Source organism: Takifugu rubripes, chromosome 22 (genome assembly GCF_901000725.2).
Source record: "Takifugu rubripes chromosome 22, fTakRub1.2, whole genome shotgun sequence".
NCBI lineage: Eukaryota > Metazoa > Chordata > Actinopteri > Tetraodontiformes > Tetraodontidae > Takifugu > Takifugu rubripes.
In genome coordinates, this window is record NC_042306.1 from 2731837 (window position 1) to 2746040 (window position 14204).

At 42.6% G+C, this 14204-nt stretch overlaps 1 protein-coding gene across 1 annotated transcript; it reads right to left on the minus strand.

Annotated features, from left to right (window-relative positions):
* Positions 1-12325: 12325 nt before the first annotated feature.
* On the minus strand, positions 12326-14204 carry LOC101080232 (5-beta-cholestane-3-alpha,7-alpha-diol 12-alpha-hydroxylase-like). The gene has a single exon (XM_003975328.3). The coding sequence runs from the start codon at positions 14172-14174 to the stop codon at positions 12639-12641; it is 1536 nt and encodes a 511-aa protein (XP_003975377.2). The 5' UTR covers positions 14175-14204; the 3' UTR covers positions 12326-12638.

A 14204-nucleotide genomic window follows, 5' to 3' on the forward strand; every position in this document is an offset into this window, starting at 1 on the left:
AGCCACAGGTGGCAGACGTTAAACACAATTATAGCACAAATGTCGTAGCTAATACTCAACCACTCACACCTGTTCACACTTGTAGCTAATGATGTGGTAAATGTAATATAAATCAGTTCAGAGTGCACTAGCGGCTTAGCTGAGTTGACAATCCATAATGGATGGAAACAATATGAGAGGCAGAGGGCAAAGAGTGCAAGTTAGATGTGGAGCTGGGAGGAGAGAGCGCAGGAGCACGACTGTGAACACTGATTTTATTTTTTTTTTGGATGAAGACCATGATCTTCTTCATGGAATGACAACAGAGGCAGGTCCAACCCAAACTGAGCAGATTCCCTGTGGCCACTATAATCAGGGGACTCAAAGAAAATAATGTTTTAGTCGTTAAGTTTTAGATGTTTCACATTTAGTGTAACTTCACAATTCTGTTTTGTACAGTTGCCACATGAGGGTGGATGGCCTCTCATAGCGGAAATGGTCCTTCAAAACAATGCCATTAGACCACTTGAAATGTTGCAAAAATGTTGCAGACAAAGTGTATTTAGAAGGACTCGACAGTGTTAGCCTTGTCCTCCCAATTAGCCTTTGAGTGCAACTCAAAGAGCCAAAGATCGACGATTTCAGTGCGTGAAGGCAAACGTACCTTCACTCAGACACCTCAGTGCTGATTGTTCAGAGGGAAATTCTAAACTGTCAAGATGCATTATGTAAATTGTAATATATGTAAATCCAGTATGCATACACTCTACGGCATAAGTCTGTCTTTCTGTAGCTGCTCTCTATATTTTTACGTATAGATGGTTTATTGGAGTCTATGGAAAGAACCCATGAATACACATTCAATACTGGAGAGGCAAAATGTCTTCAAGGATATTAACCAAGTGTAGTTCCACACTGATATTAGTGTTCTGAACTCCTCTTTGTCACACTGGAGAGGAGAGGATGGAACAAAATAGGCCAACGAGACCATTTGTGCAGCCATAAATAATGGTGGGGTTCTCCACCTTCATGCTATCTTTGTGCCCATAACACCCAACGTCTCCTGAATGCCTTGTTTGACTGGGAGCAGCACGATGATGAGCAGGCAGAGCATCCCGTGTATTCAATTCATAGGCACTGACTGGAGCCCAAGTGTAGACACGGGAGACTGAATCGAGTTCAGACAGTTCTTTATAGGTTTTGGTGGAAAACACTTACAGACCGGGCACAAGAGAGAGGCGCAAAAGACTTGACATCGAAAACTAGACGTGAACCTGAGCCGAGATGAACACTGTCACCACAGAGTCTTGATACGGGAGTCGCTCCACATCAGACAGTAATTCAGGAATGTCTGCTTTCCACCATGCTCCCCGTCCCACAGCACAAATGAGGGATTTCTCCCTGCATGGCGGTGGAAGGTGTTTGCCCGACAACCCCATATGAGGGGGAAAATCTCCTCCAGACCTTGGAATTGGCCTGACATACGTAGATGTAGAGTCTTACCAAGGCTGGTTCGGGCACACCAGAGGGTTTTTTGCATTTCCTGTGATGCAGATGAAGTCTTCTGGCCTGACACTGCACAGCAATGATGCCGACGCCGAATGAATGGCTTGACTTTCTCTTTCCAGTGAACTGTAATTCATTTATTTTCATTTACTCATTGTTCTGATGTGGTGATTCATGAAGGCTCAGTTGTGTTTTGACCTGAAAACACTGTTTCGTGTGGAAAACAGATGAAACTGTGTTGTGGTTTTTCTTTGAATTTGCAAGAAGAGTCAGAGGTTTGGGGAATTTCATTTGAAAATTGTTGTTTGTGTTGACAGTTAAGAAAAAGATGAAAGCTTCCAAGAAATGTGTCTTGTGAAAGTCTGTAATGTATATTTAGGGCCTTTTAAAGTCTACTCAGCAGTGGATGTTTTGTAGAATTTGTCTGAATTTTTGTTGAGGACATTATTCACGTTTTTCTGACATACAGCAACATTCAGAGCTCCAAAAGCTCAATCTAGAAAAAGCAGCAGCTCCAGAATCCTGCATGACCACCAGACACAATATGAGATTTTCAGTCCTGCTTTGTTTTATTGCTGGATTAAACAATGTGCGTTCAAAGGTTTGAAAATATTACCATACTGCTGACTGTCTCTCCTGGCCTGTCCTCTCCAAAGCCTCATTGCCACCATGACTGACTCTTATCACAGTGGATTCAAAACAACCAGACTCTAGTGGAGATTTTGTTTTATTCTAGCTTTTAACGACTATTTTCTTAATATCCTCAGAACCGTGATCCGAGATTAAATTGTGAGTTGGCAGCGTGAGGAACTGATGGCATGTTTTCCTTCACTGGTAAAGTAAAGCCCAGAATACAATCAGACCTGCAGTGTAAACAGACCTGAAGATTAGATGGGACATGGAGACAGCACAGACGGTCGGATAGGTGTTCCAAGATCTATTAAAGATGTCTGCTTGACAATTTTGCAATTTCTTCAAAGTTTAAAGAATATATAAATGTAATTTTATTCTGAGCTACTGTATTTCAGGTATTGTTTTAAGCACTTCTGCTTACCTATATTGCTTACATGAAAGGGTAAAAATAAGGTATTTCCCATTAGTTTCTGTGCACTCAACAGAAAGGGAAATAATTGATTGGAATAATCCATCTGAATTTGCACAATAATGTGCTGCTTAGCAAGGTGCGATTAACCTTTTGCTTACCTCGGTTCTTTGTGTGAAAAACAGTTTGATCACAGAGAAAATTGGAGATACATTTAATCAGGGCTACATGGATCCTGGCTTTCCACATGTGCCTCTATTTCTGGGTGTAATGAGACCAGAATGCCTTTGCAGGCAGTCCCAGCTAGCCAAACATAATCACAGTTTTTATGATTTATTTAGGTGTATTGATTCGGTGTGAGCTCTTTCCAGTGACTTTGAGCCCCGGGACGCTGCGCGACGCAAAGGTGCAGAAAAACAACCCCAAAAAATGTTTTATCTGACTGTGGATGACTAGTTGCAGAGCAGACTGCAGCTTTAAGTTAACATGAGGTAGAGAACCAATTTAATCAAATTTACATGACATTTTGTTGTTTCCTCTCTGTTTTGTTGCCAGTGGCATCTGAAAAAGCTCTTTGAAGGAAATTTGTTATCCTTTGAGTCCCGTTGACCTAGTTCAGATGAACAGAAACTGCAAGTGTGCATTTTCGCCAACTGAAACTTTTTCGGTTTTGCCTGGTGAAGAAAAACAAAGGCGAAGGTCCTCCATCCGTGTGTGAACACAAGGAAAGTGAAAACAGATTTGGTTTCATTAACTCATTAAGTTGTAGACTTTTTGCTTGTAGTAACATCTCAGCTCCATTTCTGCTTTATCCTTTTGAAGAACCTGCAGATTGCAGACTGGATAAAAGAACCCAATTTAAAAGTTCTCTTTTTTTCAACTAAATGATGCTTTTTCCTTTGCTCAAAGATAGTTAATCTGTCCTCCTGTTACCCTGACCGAAGCCACCTGACTCCCAGGTTCTCCGAAGAGCTGGTTTTCTTCTCCCGCTGCCACCAGCTTTGACCTCGCTTCTGGAATGGTATTTCTGAACACCTTTTTCACGCTGGGGAAACCTTTGAGGGTGCACAGCCGTGATTACGGCTTCCATGTGACTGCCGTGTGAGAAGACTGTATGTAACCTCAGGAGGAGACATGGCTGCAATTTTTTATGCTTGGTTTAGCGCCCGTGGCCACCGCGGCGATGCAGCGTTTGGCGACGTGTGTCGGCGGCTCCACACTAAATGAACACATTTGTCACGGGAACATTACGGTCCAAACACACTGAGGATCAAAAGTCTAATTATGAATCCTGACACCCTGAGCCACCCTGTCCTCTACGCAGCACACTCACAATGCAGAGGGGGCCCCACGTTTAGCCATGTGTGCACCTTGCTGAATTTATGTGCGCCGCTGCGCGACATTCAGAGAAACACGGTCAATATTTAGCGCGAGGCAGAAGTAACAACAGCCTTAATCTACCAACATGCATGTCGTCACGATGCTTGTCGACAGTCAACATGTGACCAATTGGCAGTCAGAGGCAGCAGGGGTAAACGACAGGGCATCCAAGAAACAATAGATGACAAAAATTGACCCACGTTCAGCTTTGCACACAGCTTGCAATCCAAAGTGGCACTTTTTAAATGCAGTTTTCTGCATGCAACACAGCACTTAAACGCTCACTCCATGAGTTAAATGGCCAATATATAACTCCTTAGTGCGTAATTGGTACCATTTCAATCAGGAAGTAAGCATATAGACCACAGCTGAGTGCTTGTTTTTACAATAGGAGCTTCTTCCCTCGGTGTTTGGAGAGGGGAAGCACTGACTGTGATGTTTGGAGAGGGAGGTTTTGTGGTCGGACCTGGCTGTGCAGCAATATGCTGCCTAGTATTTTCCTGCAGTTTTTATTCACTGATTTCATTGGTGCATAAAATATTCCAACATGTGTCTATCAAATATTTCTGTACCTGTGAACGACCTGAAGAATTTTCTTTAATTTGAACTATTTTAGTACTATGACAAAGCAAACTAAAGATGACAGCTTCTCATTATAGGTTGGTTGGACAAATCTGCTGATTGGAGGGAAGAGTGGCCCGTTTGGTTCCAATTAAACTGAGCGGCTGCTGGTCATGTAGCCAAACTTAATTTTTTTTTAAAAACCTGCTTATTTTCAGGTTAAAGAAATTGTATTCTTTTTATTTTGTAGTTTTAGAGTTTTTACAGGGAGTGGGGTACACTAAAGTGCACTTCCATGCACTCCAGGGCCTCCAGTGCTAATAGATTTTGTTCCATTTTTCAAATGCATACAATATAAATGCTGATCTTTTGTTTTGCTGATCTGGAGGTCATCTGGGTGAGATTATAACCATCTGAGAAGAACGTCATCGTGAAATTACAAACTCCATTAATTAAAAACAAAGACTCAGTAAAGTATCAGTGACATTGTTTATCGCGCGTGTTCGCTGAATGCAGGGGAAGAGTTCGAGATCATTAACATGTATAGATCGGTAGTCCTGGAAATGCTAATAAGGACAGCTAAGACAGCAAACATCAGGCTGTGTGGGTTGTGGGTTGTGGAGTGGGGGGGGGGGGGGCAGATGCATCCTGAGCTCCTTGACATCATCCTTTGTTTTCCATCAATAACACCCACTAAAAATAAGATCCTTCAGATGCAGAGGGGAAAAATATTGGTTTAATATTATGTGACAACAGCAAGTGTGCTTGTTTAAGTGGTTGTTCACAATGGAGCCAACCTGAGTCACTGAATGAAGCCCCAACCCTGCCCGTACCCTCCGGAGAGAGTCAGGACGGACAGAATTCTGAGTGGAGGAGGAAAAAAAATACAGTTTCAAAGCCGACTCCTCCCTGAAGGATTAAAGTCAGTTAATTTCAGGCATGAAATTATCACTGTAGCAAAAAAGGAAATAAGCATAGCTGGCAGCACAAACAAAGTGTGGTTTCATTGAGAGGCTGCAACTTGTGCTTTCCCAATTTACATGGCAATCAGCCATTTGGCTTTATTTAAAAGAAATCTTCACTCGTCTTATGAAATGTGTTGAGGTTGTCTCATGATTCATTTAACTACTAATGGATTCCTTTTTAGGTCATTTGTGGACTACAGCCAGAACAATTGGTCCGATAGGTTGCACGAGATACCTGTACATATTTATTACACAATGGTTAATCTTCAACAGAATTAATGTTTGCCTTAAATTAATCAACTACACTTTAGCTGAATCCAAACATAACATGGACACCGCTGAAATAAGAGGTTGCAATTTCAGCTATTAAATAATATTTCTCTAAACTGAGACAGTACATTTAAAATGTCGAAGCCAAGTTTTTAGCAAACTGTCAGAATTGGAAACTCTCCACATTGAGTTCAAACCCTCCTAATACCCCTGTTCAATATCTATTTATACATGTCACAAGAATAAGGCTAATGAATAAAGAAAGTAAAACAATGTGGAGCTCGGCGACACCTTTGGAAATCTTCATTTATGAGCAATACTGTCCTAGTGCTGAAAATCAATGAGAAATGGCCTGAAACTTGAGGAATCTAAAGCTTCCCAGATTACAGATAAGGCTACTTACTCCTGCTCTGGGCGACTGGGGGGTGCTTACTGGGCCTGAGGCAGGTATCCCACCCACCAAACAAATTCATCACAGGCTGCTCAACCCTCACATCTGGAGGCAATTGAGTGTTTCAAGCAAACCAAATGGTCCTGACGCTATGGCAGGAAATTGGATCACACAAAGCCCAGTCGGGAAGAAGGAGCATGCACAGTCCTACACGCACAGGCCTGGAGACCGGAATTTAAAGCAGAACATCATGACAATGAGACAATGGTCAAGCGTGTTGTGCCGCTCCATCTGCCACCTGAGATATTTGGGTCTCTGTTTGCAAATGTGCCACTTGCAAATACCTGAAACACCAACTTTGAGTAGCTCCAGCCGGGGTCAGATGTCCCAGGGAAGAGAAACACTAGAAACACAAACATGTTTAGTGACTCAGCTCAGCCCTCAAAGTAAAACGGAAGAATTTACATCACTACGGGATAGTCTGCTGGTCCAGTAGCATCACGGACAGGGACAGGAAGAGGATGGACAGACTGGTAAGGAGGGCCAGCTCTGTCCTGGGATGTCCCCTGGACTCAGTGGAGGTGGTGGGAAACGGGAGGTTGATGGCTAAGCTGTCATCCATGTTGAACAACACGCCCCCCCCCCCCCCCCCCCCTTCCCCCCCTCCAGGACACCCTGACAGCACTGGGCAGCTCCTTCAGTGAGCGGCTGCTCCACCCTCGCTGTGTGAAGGAGAGGTATCGCAGATCTTTCCTGCCGGCTGCTGTCAGACTGCACAATAAACATAACAACCGCTAACACAATCTGAATATTATGTATTCTGATATGTATATTGTATTCACCCTCTGTACTATGTACAGGTACACAGAGGCCAAGTATCCATTTATCTGGATTATTGTAAATATACATCCTCTTGTATATTCAAATGTTCTATTTGATTGTACCTTATTTTTCTCTGCGTGCTCTTGCTGCTGTTGTTGCACTGTAAATTTCCCCGTGTGGGACAATAAAGGATCTGAATCTGAATCTGAATCTATTGCATTTCTTCTATCTGGGAACAATAAATTAGACATCCGTGGGTCTCTGAGATGCAGGACAAGAGGAAGCATCCGTGCTGAGAAAATCACATCTCCTCCCCGTTTGTTGTTTTTAATATCTGGAAAGAAAATGAGAACCAAAGATGTATGCTTTGCATTATCTCCTGGAACGAACCGTGTTCATTATGAGACTGAGGGAATTCAATTACCCATGATTGTGTTAGCTGCATTCAATTTGGAATCAATTTTCGAAGTGATTTACAGTGAAATAAGCAGGAAGAAAAGTGTTCAAGAAAAAGTGATGCAAACAACATTTGGGATCATTATGAATACACTGCCTGCAGGGGGAAAACAACCATTATTAAATATCAGTAATTCTGTCCGTTAATGAAGACTTTAAATCATAAGTGTCTCCTGCTGTGCATAAAAACCCCCCACTGCTGTCACTCAGAGTTCCATATCTTCACTGAAGAATGAAACTATTTCGTTCATAATATAAATTTCAACATTTGCCACATGCGGTCAATTATTGTGGGTTATCAGGATTCAGGTTTCTACCTGACAGGTTGCTCTGTGGGTAAACACTGGAGATGCGTCCAGAAAGCTGTGATTGTTGTTTTTGGGATAGTGCAGGTGAACTATGAGGCCAGTCTGAGGTCCTCAGCTCACAGAATCAGGTTTTCATACCCAGGTGAATTAAAACAAGCCCTCTGCATCATGTCAGGTGAGGTGGGGAACCTTCTAAGTGCTTCAGAGATGGTTGATCTTCTGGAAATGTCTCCTATCAGCGGTAGTGGCCACCGGGGTTATCGATCACATCCTGAGAAGGATCTGTTTCTCCAGATTACCTGGTTTGGTCAGAAAGTCAACGCTGGGAAGGTTTTGGGAATTTCAAAACGATAGAGGCAGCTGTGCTCTGGGAAACCTTCAGTAAGGTGGAAATGATGTTTCCTTCCCACGATAATCCCCTCTGTTTACTAAGCTCTGAGGGAAGCTCTCCTAACCTCATGGTTACGTGTTCGCACTGGCATCTGTGATGTCATCCGAATTAACAGGTGACTCCAATCAAGATGTTTTCAAAGGAACTTGTAAAAAAAAAAAAAAAAGTAGATCGTTGAATTTAAAAATAATAATAATTCCTCGACAGACATCAAATTGACTAAGGCTGAACTACGAATTGTTCAACAGGATTACATGGATATATGATCAAATTTACCTGTAGATCTTTGGCCTCATTCGAGACCGGGCTGAATTCATTTGTAAAGGTTAGGTGATGATCAGAACCTTTTCAATCATACAAAGTCCTACAGGAGGTGTCAGAATACGACTCTTCTCCTGGACATTTACACACCCTCTGCTCTGTTACATGTGCAGGAAATCCCACACGAACTCACAGATGGCTTCAAATAAATTACATTTGCACGCTCGTAATCCAATACCTCAGTCCATTAATATTCAGCAGAAAGATTTTAGACAGAGGAGGAATCTAAAATGATTGCATTTTTATGGCAGCTAGTTCAGTAGCTTAGATCACATGCTGGGATGTAAAGATAGCAGCGGATTTTATGTTGAAGAACACACGAGCCAGTTTTTGAAGTCATTGTTCTTTAAGAAAACCCTGAGCTGAACTGAGGCAAGTTCAGCCTCACATCAGGGGGAGACCGGAACCAAATGAATATGAAACGCATATAAATTGCTGCAAATGTCTGTTTCCCTTTTTTCTTAATTCTATTTAGCATTAATTACCATACAGAACATAAAATTATGATCTTTCCGAGTGTTCAAATAAGTCTCGTATTGAGTAACACTCTCCTAATACAGTTTTACATCTATGTAATATTTCTCATTTTGAAGGACTCAAAGATTACAGAGCAGCCCATTATGAAGCAGAATAAATGGATGAACGAACAGATGAATGGAAAAGAGTCAACCACATTCTGTATTCCGCGTGGTGTTTTAGTCAGTCAGTTCACAGTAGGAAGGTTATGGCTTCCATTCAGCGCTTTTTTTTTGGAAAGATTGGAGTGAAACAGCTTGAGTTGAGTTTACAGGTAAGTGGAAGCTCTAATGATGGTGTTCATTCACAGGAGCCTGGATTAATTAGTTAATAACAGGGTTCTCCCCATGGCTGCATGCACTTTAGGTTGACTTGGGGCTTCAGGTCGGTCTCGGTAATATGACTAAGGTGCGTGCCCAGCAATAGACCTGTCCTCTGGAGGCTATTAGTGCCTCCTGCCTGGAGACGGGTCTATCACAGGTTTCAAAATACATCTTAGACATTTTAGGTCTCAACATACATTGTCAGGGTTTCTGGGTTGTGTCGGTCGTTGTCCTGCAGGGGGTGGTGTGGGGCACAATTGGTGGCAGCTGGCACTGCTGGCAGGCGCACCTGTAGGCAATTTACGTCGCGCTGCCTATTTAAGCAGGTCGCCTGCCTGTCAGTGCCAGGGTGTCTGTTTGTCTTGTCAGTGTGTCTGTTTGTCTTCCTCGTCGTGTGCTGGTGTTCTGTGTTTCCTGGAGGGCTGCTCCAGCTTCGTGTCTCCTGGAGGGCCGCCCCTGTTCCCTGCGGCCTGGAGGGCCTCTAGTTTTGTGTCTCCTGGAGGGCTGCTCCAGCTTCGTGTCTCCTGGTGGGCCGCCCCTGTTCCCTGTGCCCTCCACAGTCCTGGAGGGCTGCCCTCGTGTGCTCTGCAGTCCTGGAGGGCTGCCCTCGTGTTCCCCGTGTCCTGGCCTGCGTTTGGGTCCTAGTCAACCCGTCCGTGACACACATGGGGGTATTGGTACTGGCCAAAACATGATTTAGTTTATCTGCAAAGGACCTATTTATGTCTTCCCACACACAGGCTTAGGAAAGGTAACTTCTTCAGGCCAACTTTAACCAAGCCGTCACTCAGATGCTGGGCAAAGGATCAGGTCCACAATATCCGTTTGATTCTATGAATGTATGTTTTCTGCCTCGCATCAATGCGATGGTGCATAAGTATTCAAAAACAAGTGAAATTGAATTAAGATTTTAAACGCTACAAAGTCCATCCTGAAAGAAAACAACAAATGTTTTTAATTGGAATTTTATCATTTCTGCCTGTGGTTTGTCTTGGAGTGATGCTGAATTCACCTCGGCACCAGCATCCCGTTAAAGAACAATCATTAGTGATTTACCGGTCGACCGAAACAAATAGCCAGGATTAATCCCCGCCATGCCATACAGATGCCTCAGAGGTGCTGACATTAATCCACTAAACATTGAATATTTCATTTAATACCTCTGTCCTTAGACAATTGCGCAGAGCAGTAAAAAAAATAGACCTTTCCACTGGTCTTGATGGTTATGTCTGCAGACAAGTTCGCTCAGTTCTAATTAACAATAAATAAAGATGTCCTAGACTATAAAGTGAATTGAACTAAAGTGCAAAATTTAGCCCCAAAAATTACTGAAATGGAGAATTATGTTGTAAAAATGTCTAAAATCCAATATCTGATGATCATCTGGTTTTAGAACACAGGATCTCCCTAGTTTAACACATTGGACTTTGGTAATGATCAGTGTATCACATTTATTTTTGACATTTGAGGATGTTGATGTGTATTTAGGGTTGGGGAGTTGGAGATGTTTCTTGGCCCAATTTCCATTAAAAATGTCTTCATAAGCTTTCAAGTAATTTTGCTCAGACAGATAAATGCCGGCTGTCACTTCACAATGATTGAACCAAATATTGAAATATTAAACTCAAACAAGGAAATGTTGAAATTATGCTAAACTGAAATAAGAATCTGCATGAGCATTTACATTGTTCACGCAATTTTGTCAAGCAAATACTAATAAATGGGAGAACTCCACAGGCTTAAAGCGACCGTATGCTTCTCAAAATGGCTGTCTGAATAGCTCCTTTGGCTAAATGTGTTCTAAAGCATCTGTATTCATTGAAATGTTAATACAATTGTACATATTTGACCATTTAATTGCTCTTTCAGTCTTAGAGAAACAGCCACTGGTCCATATGTAGCTCACATCAGTGCAGCACAGGCTTCATGAGTGGCCTTGCGAAGCAGCACATGCTGATCTAATCAGATTCAATAACTTATTTTTCCTTCTTTTGTAAGGAATGATAATTCCATCCCAGACATGCACAGGCGATTTTGAGTGGATGAAAGGATTACTTGTCCAATGACCTTAGTGTTTAGCTCTTCGATATCGGAGGCAACTGTGAGTGATTGCAATGTGGAAAAAGGGAGGGATGAGTCACCCTGCAAATGAGAACAATTTCAGCTAATCCCATTCTTCTAGGTAATTGGCTTGCTTGTGAAGTGAATGTAAAAGACTTGGGTGGAGCCATGTGCTCATTGAAATCCTTTGAGCCAATATTTTTTTCCTTTAAAGTTGGCCATGCTCCAATTGCTATTGAGATAAAACAGAAGGAGAATATCTCCATGTGGGAAAGAAATGCATGATGCATTGCTGTTTGCATTTTACTGTCACATCCAGCTGCCGGGAAGTTTAAAGATTTATTTTTAAGGCATATGTTTTCAATTATCAGGGGGGCCACTTCCTGTAATTGCTACCGGCTGTCTCACCACTTTGTTCTGTGACAAGCACAGTGGTCTTAGGTGATGAGCGCCTCACATATCTTGTAGCTAATGCAAACTTGTTTACACAGGAATAAATTGGCGTTTATAGTGTCCATGATTTGGGGGGATTATTAATGATTCGAAAACATACCAATATGCCCACTTTTTCCTCATGTCTCACCAGTTGACAGCTTAACAGATCCGCCTCTGTTTCCTGCCACAAGCAACACTGAACACGTATAAATTCTTACAAACAATTCTTCAGGGAAAATTTTGGGCATTTTTGGAAAGTCAGAATATTTTGGCTGGTCCTCATCTCAAAAGGGGCCATTAAAAGGCTAAGGCTCATGTTCAAGGCTAAGGTTAAAACAAGATTCTTTGAAGTTGAGGGCTGGAGTTATAGCTGCAGTTAGCTGGGCTGTCAGGCCCGTTGCATTTCATTATATCTGAATATATTTGATATATCTCATCAAAACAAGCTTATTTCTTTGCTTGTGATTTTAGAACTGCAGAGCTCCGATTCCATTCCTGCTTTCATAACAGTTTATTTTTACATCGGTAATAAAGTACAGATGCTGGCAGCAAGTGATGTCAGATGGTGCTATGAAATAAGAACTGTGACAAAGCTTATTCTGATGGTAACTGTCCAGTGTTCTTTATTTGTATTGTACACATTGTGACTTTGGATTGTGTTTTTGAATGAATTATTACCTAGATTAAAACAAGAATACCAACTTTAGATGTTATATATTTATATGCTCCACTACCATGGTGACCAAACAAAAGCAAGGTAAATGAGATTTGAGTTTGTTCATTAAAGCCGGTGTAAACGGTAAAATAATGTCCAACTTTTCTGTCTATATAAGAATACCCTTGTGACTTCATCACACAAAGCATGTACAATATGCTATCATGTAAATTAAATGCTTCACAGGAAAAAATATCTAATATCTCAGTCTGTATCGAAACTGAAGGTCTCTGTCCGGCTGCATCGTTCCAAATCCGTATCGACTGTAGTCGATTTCAGGAATCTCCTCATCGGGATTTATCAGCTCAAACTCAAAATAGAGCAACATGAGAAAGGCAAACTGTTTGAGCTCATTGGTGGCAAAGAAGCGCCCTGGGCACATGGAGATCCCAGATCCCCAAGGCATGGTGTAGTACTTCACCTTGTTCCCAGCTTTGTAGAAATCAGTTTTCTTGCTGCCATCTGGATTGAGAAAGCGATCGTATTTGAAAGAATGAGGGTCCGGGTGAATCTCAGGGTCCATCTGAACAGCACTGTACGGAAATAGAGCCACTCTGTCACCCTGACGAATGAAGTATTGCCGGCCATTAGCCATTTTGAGGGTCATGTCTTGGAGCACTGCTCTGGTGAGGAGGGGTGCAGCAGTGAGTCGGAGGGTCTCTTCAACGGCACTGTCCAGGATCGGCGTCTTCATCAGCATTTCACGACTCAGGTTGACCAAAGGACCACCCGGCTTGACTTCCTGTCCAGATTCTCTCACAACCTTATCTATCTCCTCCTTCACTGATCTCATGGCTTCAGGGTGTCTCATGAGGAAGAGGAGCAACCAGAAAGAAGAGGGTCCTGTGTTGCCCTGAGAGGCCCAAAGAAGCACAAACATGTATCTGGTTATCATGTCCTCTTTTACACCTGCATTGTCTTTGCCCTCCTGCACATCCCATATCCAGCGACTGATGTTATCTCTGCCCTTCAGCTTCTGGACAGACAGGACATTCCAGAAATATTCCAGTAATTTTGTTGCCTCCCTCTGTTTCTTTGGTGGCAGGACCCCATAAGCCAGTCGGGGAAATAACTGATCGTATTTGCGGAACTCGTGATACAACGCTTCTGATTCAGCTCTGTCTTTCTCTTTGGCTTTCTCCTGGCTTATTTTTGAGTCAAATGGCTCATTGCCATAAAGGGACAAGTATCCAGCTCTGAAAACAATATTGTAGCAGTAAGCAAAAAGTTTCTCTTCCCTCCAGGTCACTTGGTCTGAAGATGATTCAACATTATGCAGCATCAGGTTCTGCAAATTGACCATCATTGCTTGCGTCATCACCTCCAAGCCATCACCTTTCAGATGTCTGTTGCTGGAAGCATTGAGAATATCATGGTCATTTTGAATAGATGAGTAACCAAACACTCTGCGGACCAGATGAGATGCAAACTTCCTAAAGTCCAGTTTTTCTCGACTCTCTTTAACAAAGGCCCCAAATGACATGGGGTCCTGAATGAATGTAATATAAAATCCTGCCAGCTGGACTGTGAACACATCACCGTGTTTTTTCTCCATCCTCTCCAAGAATCTCCAGGTGTTCCGGCGGAACTCTAAGACATGACCCAGCCATGGTATTAGTCCCTTATCCAAAGGGGGCTCTCCTGGTCGCCTCTGTCGAAAAACCCCCAGTAGGTAAAGTCCTCCTAAGAGAGCAACAAGGAAAGTCAGAAGGATCAGCAACACAGATGCCATCGCAGAGCTGTCTCACACTGTAACAAGGTC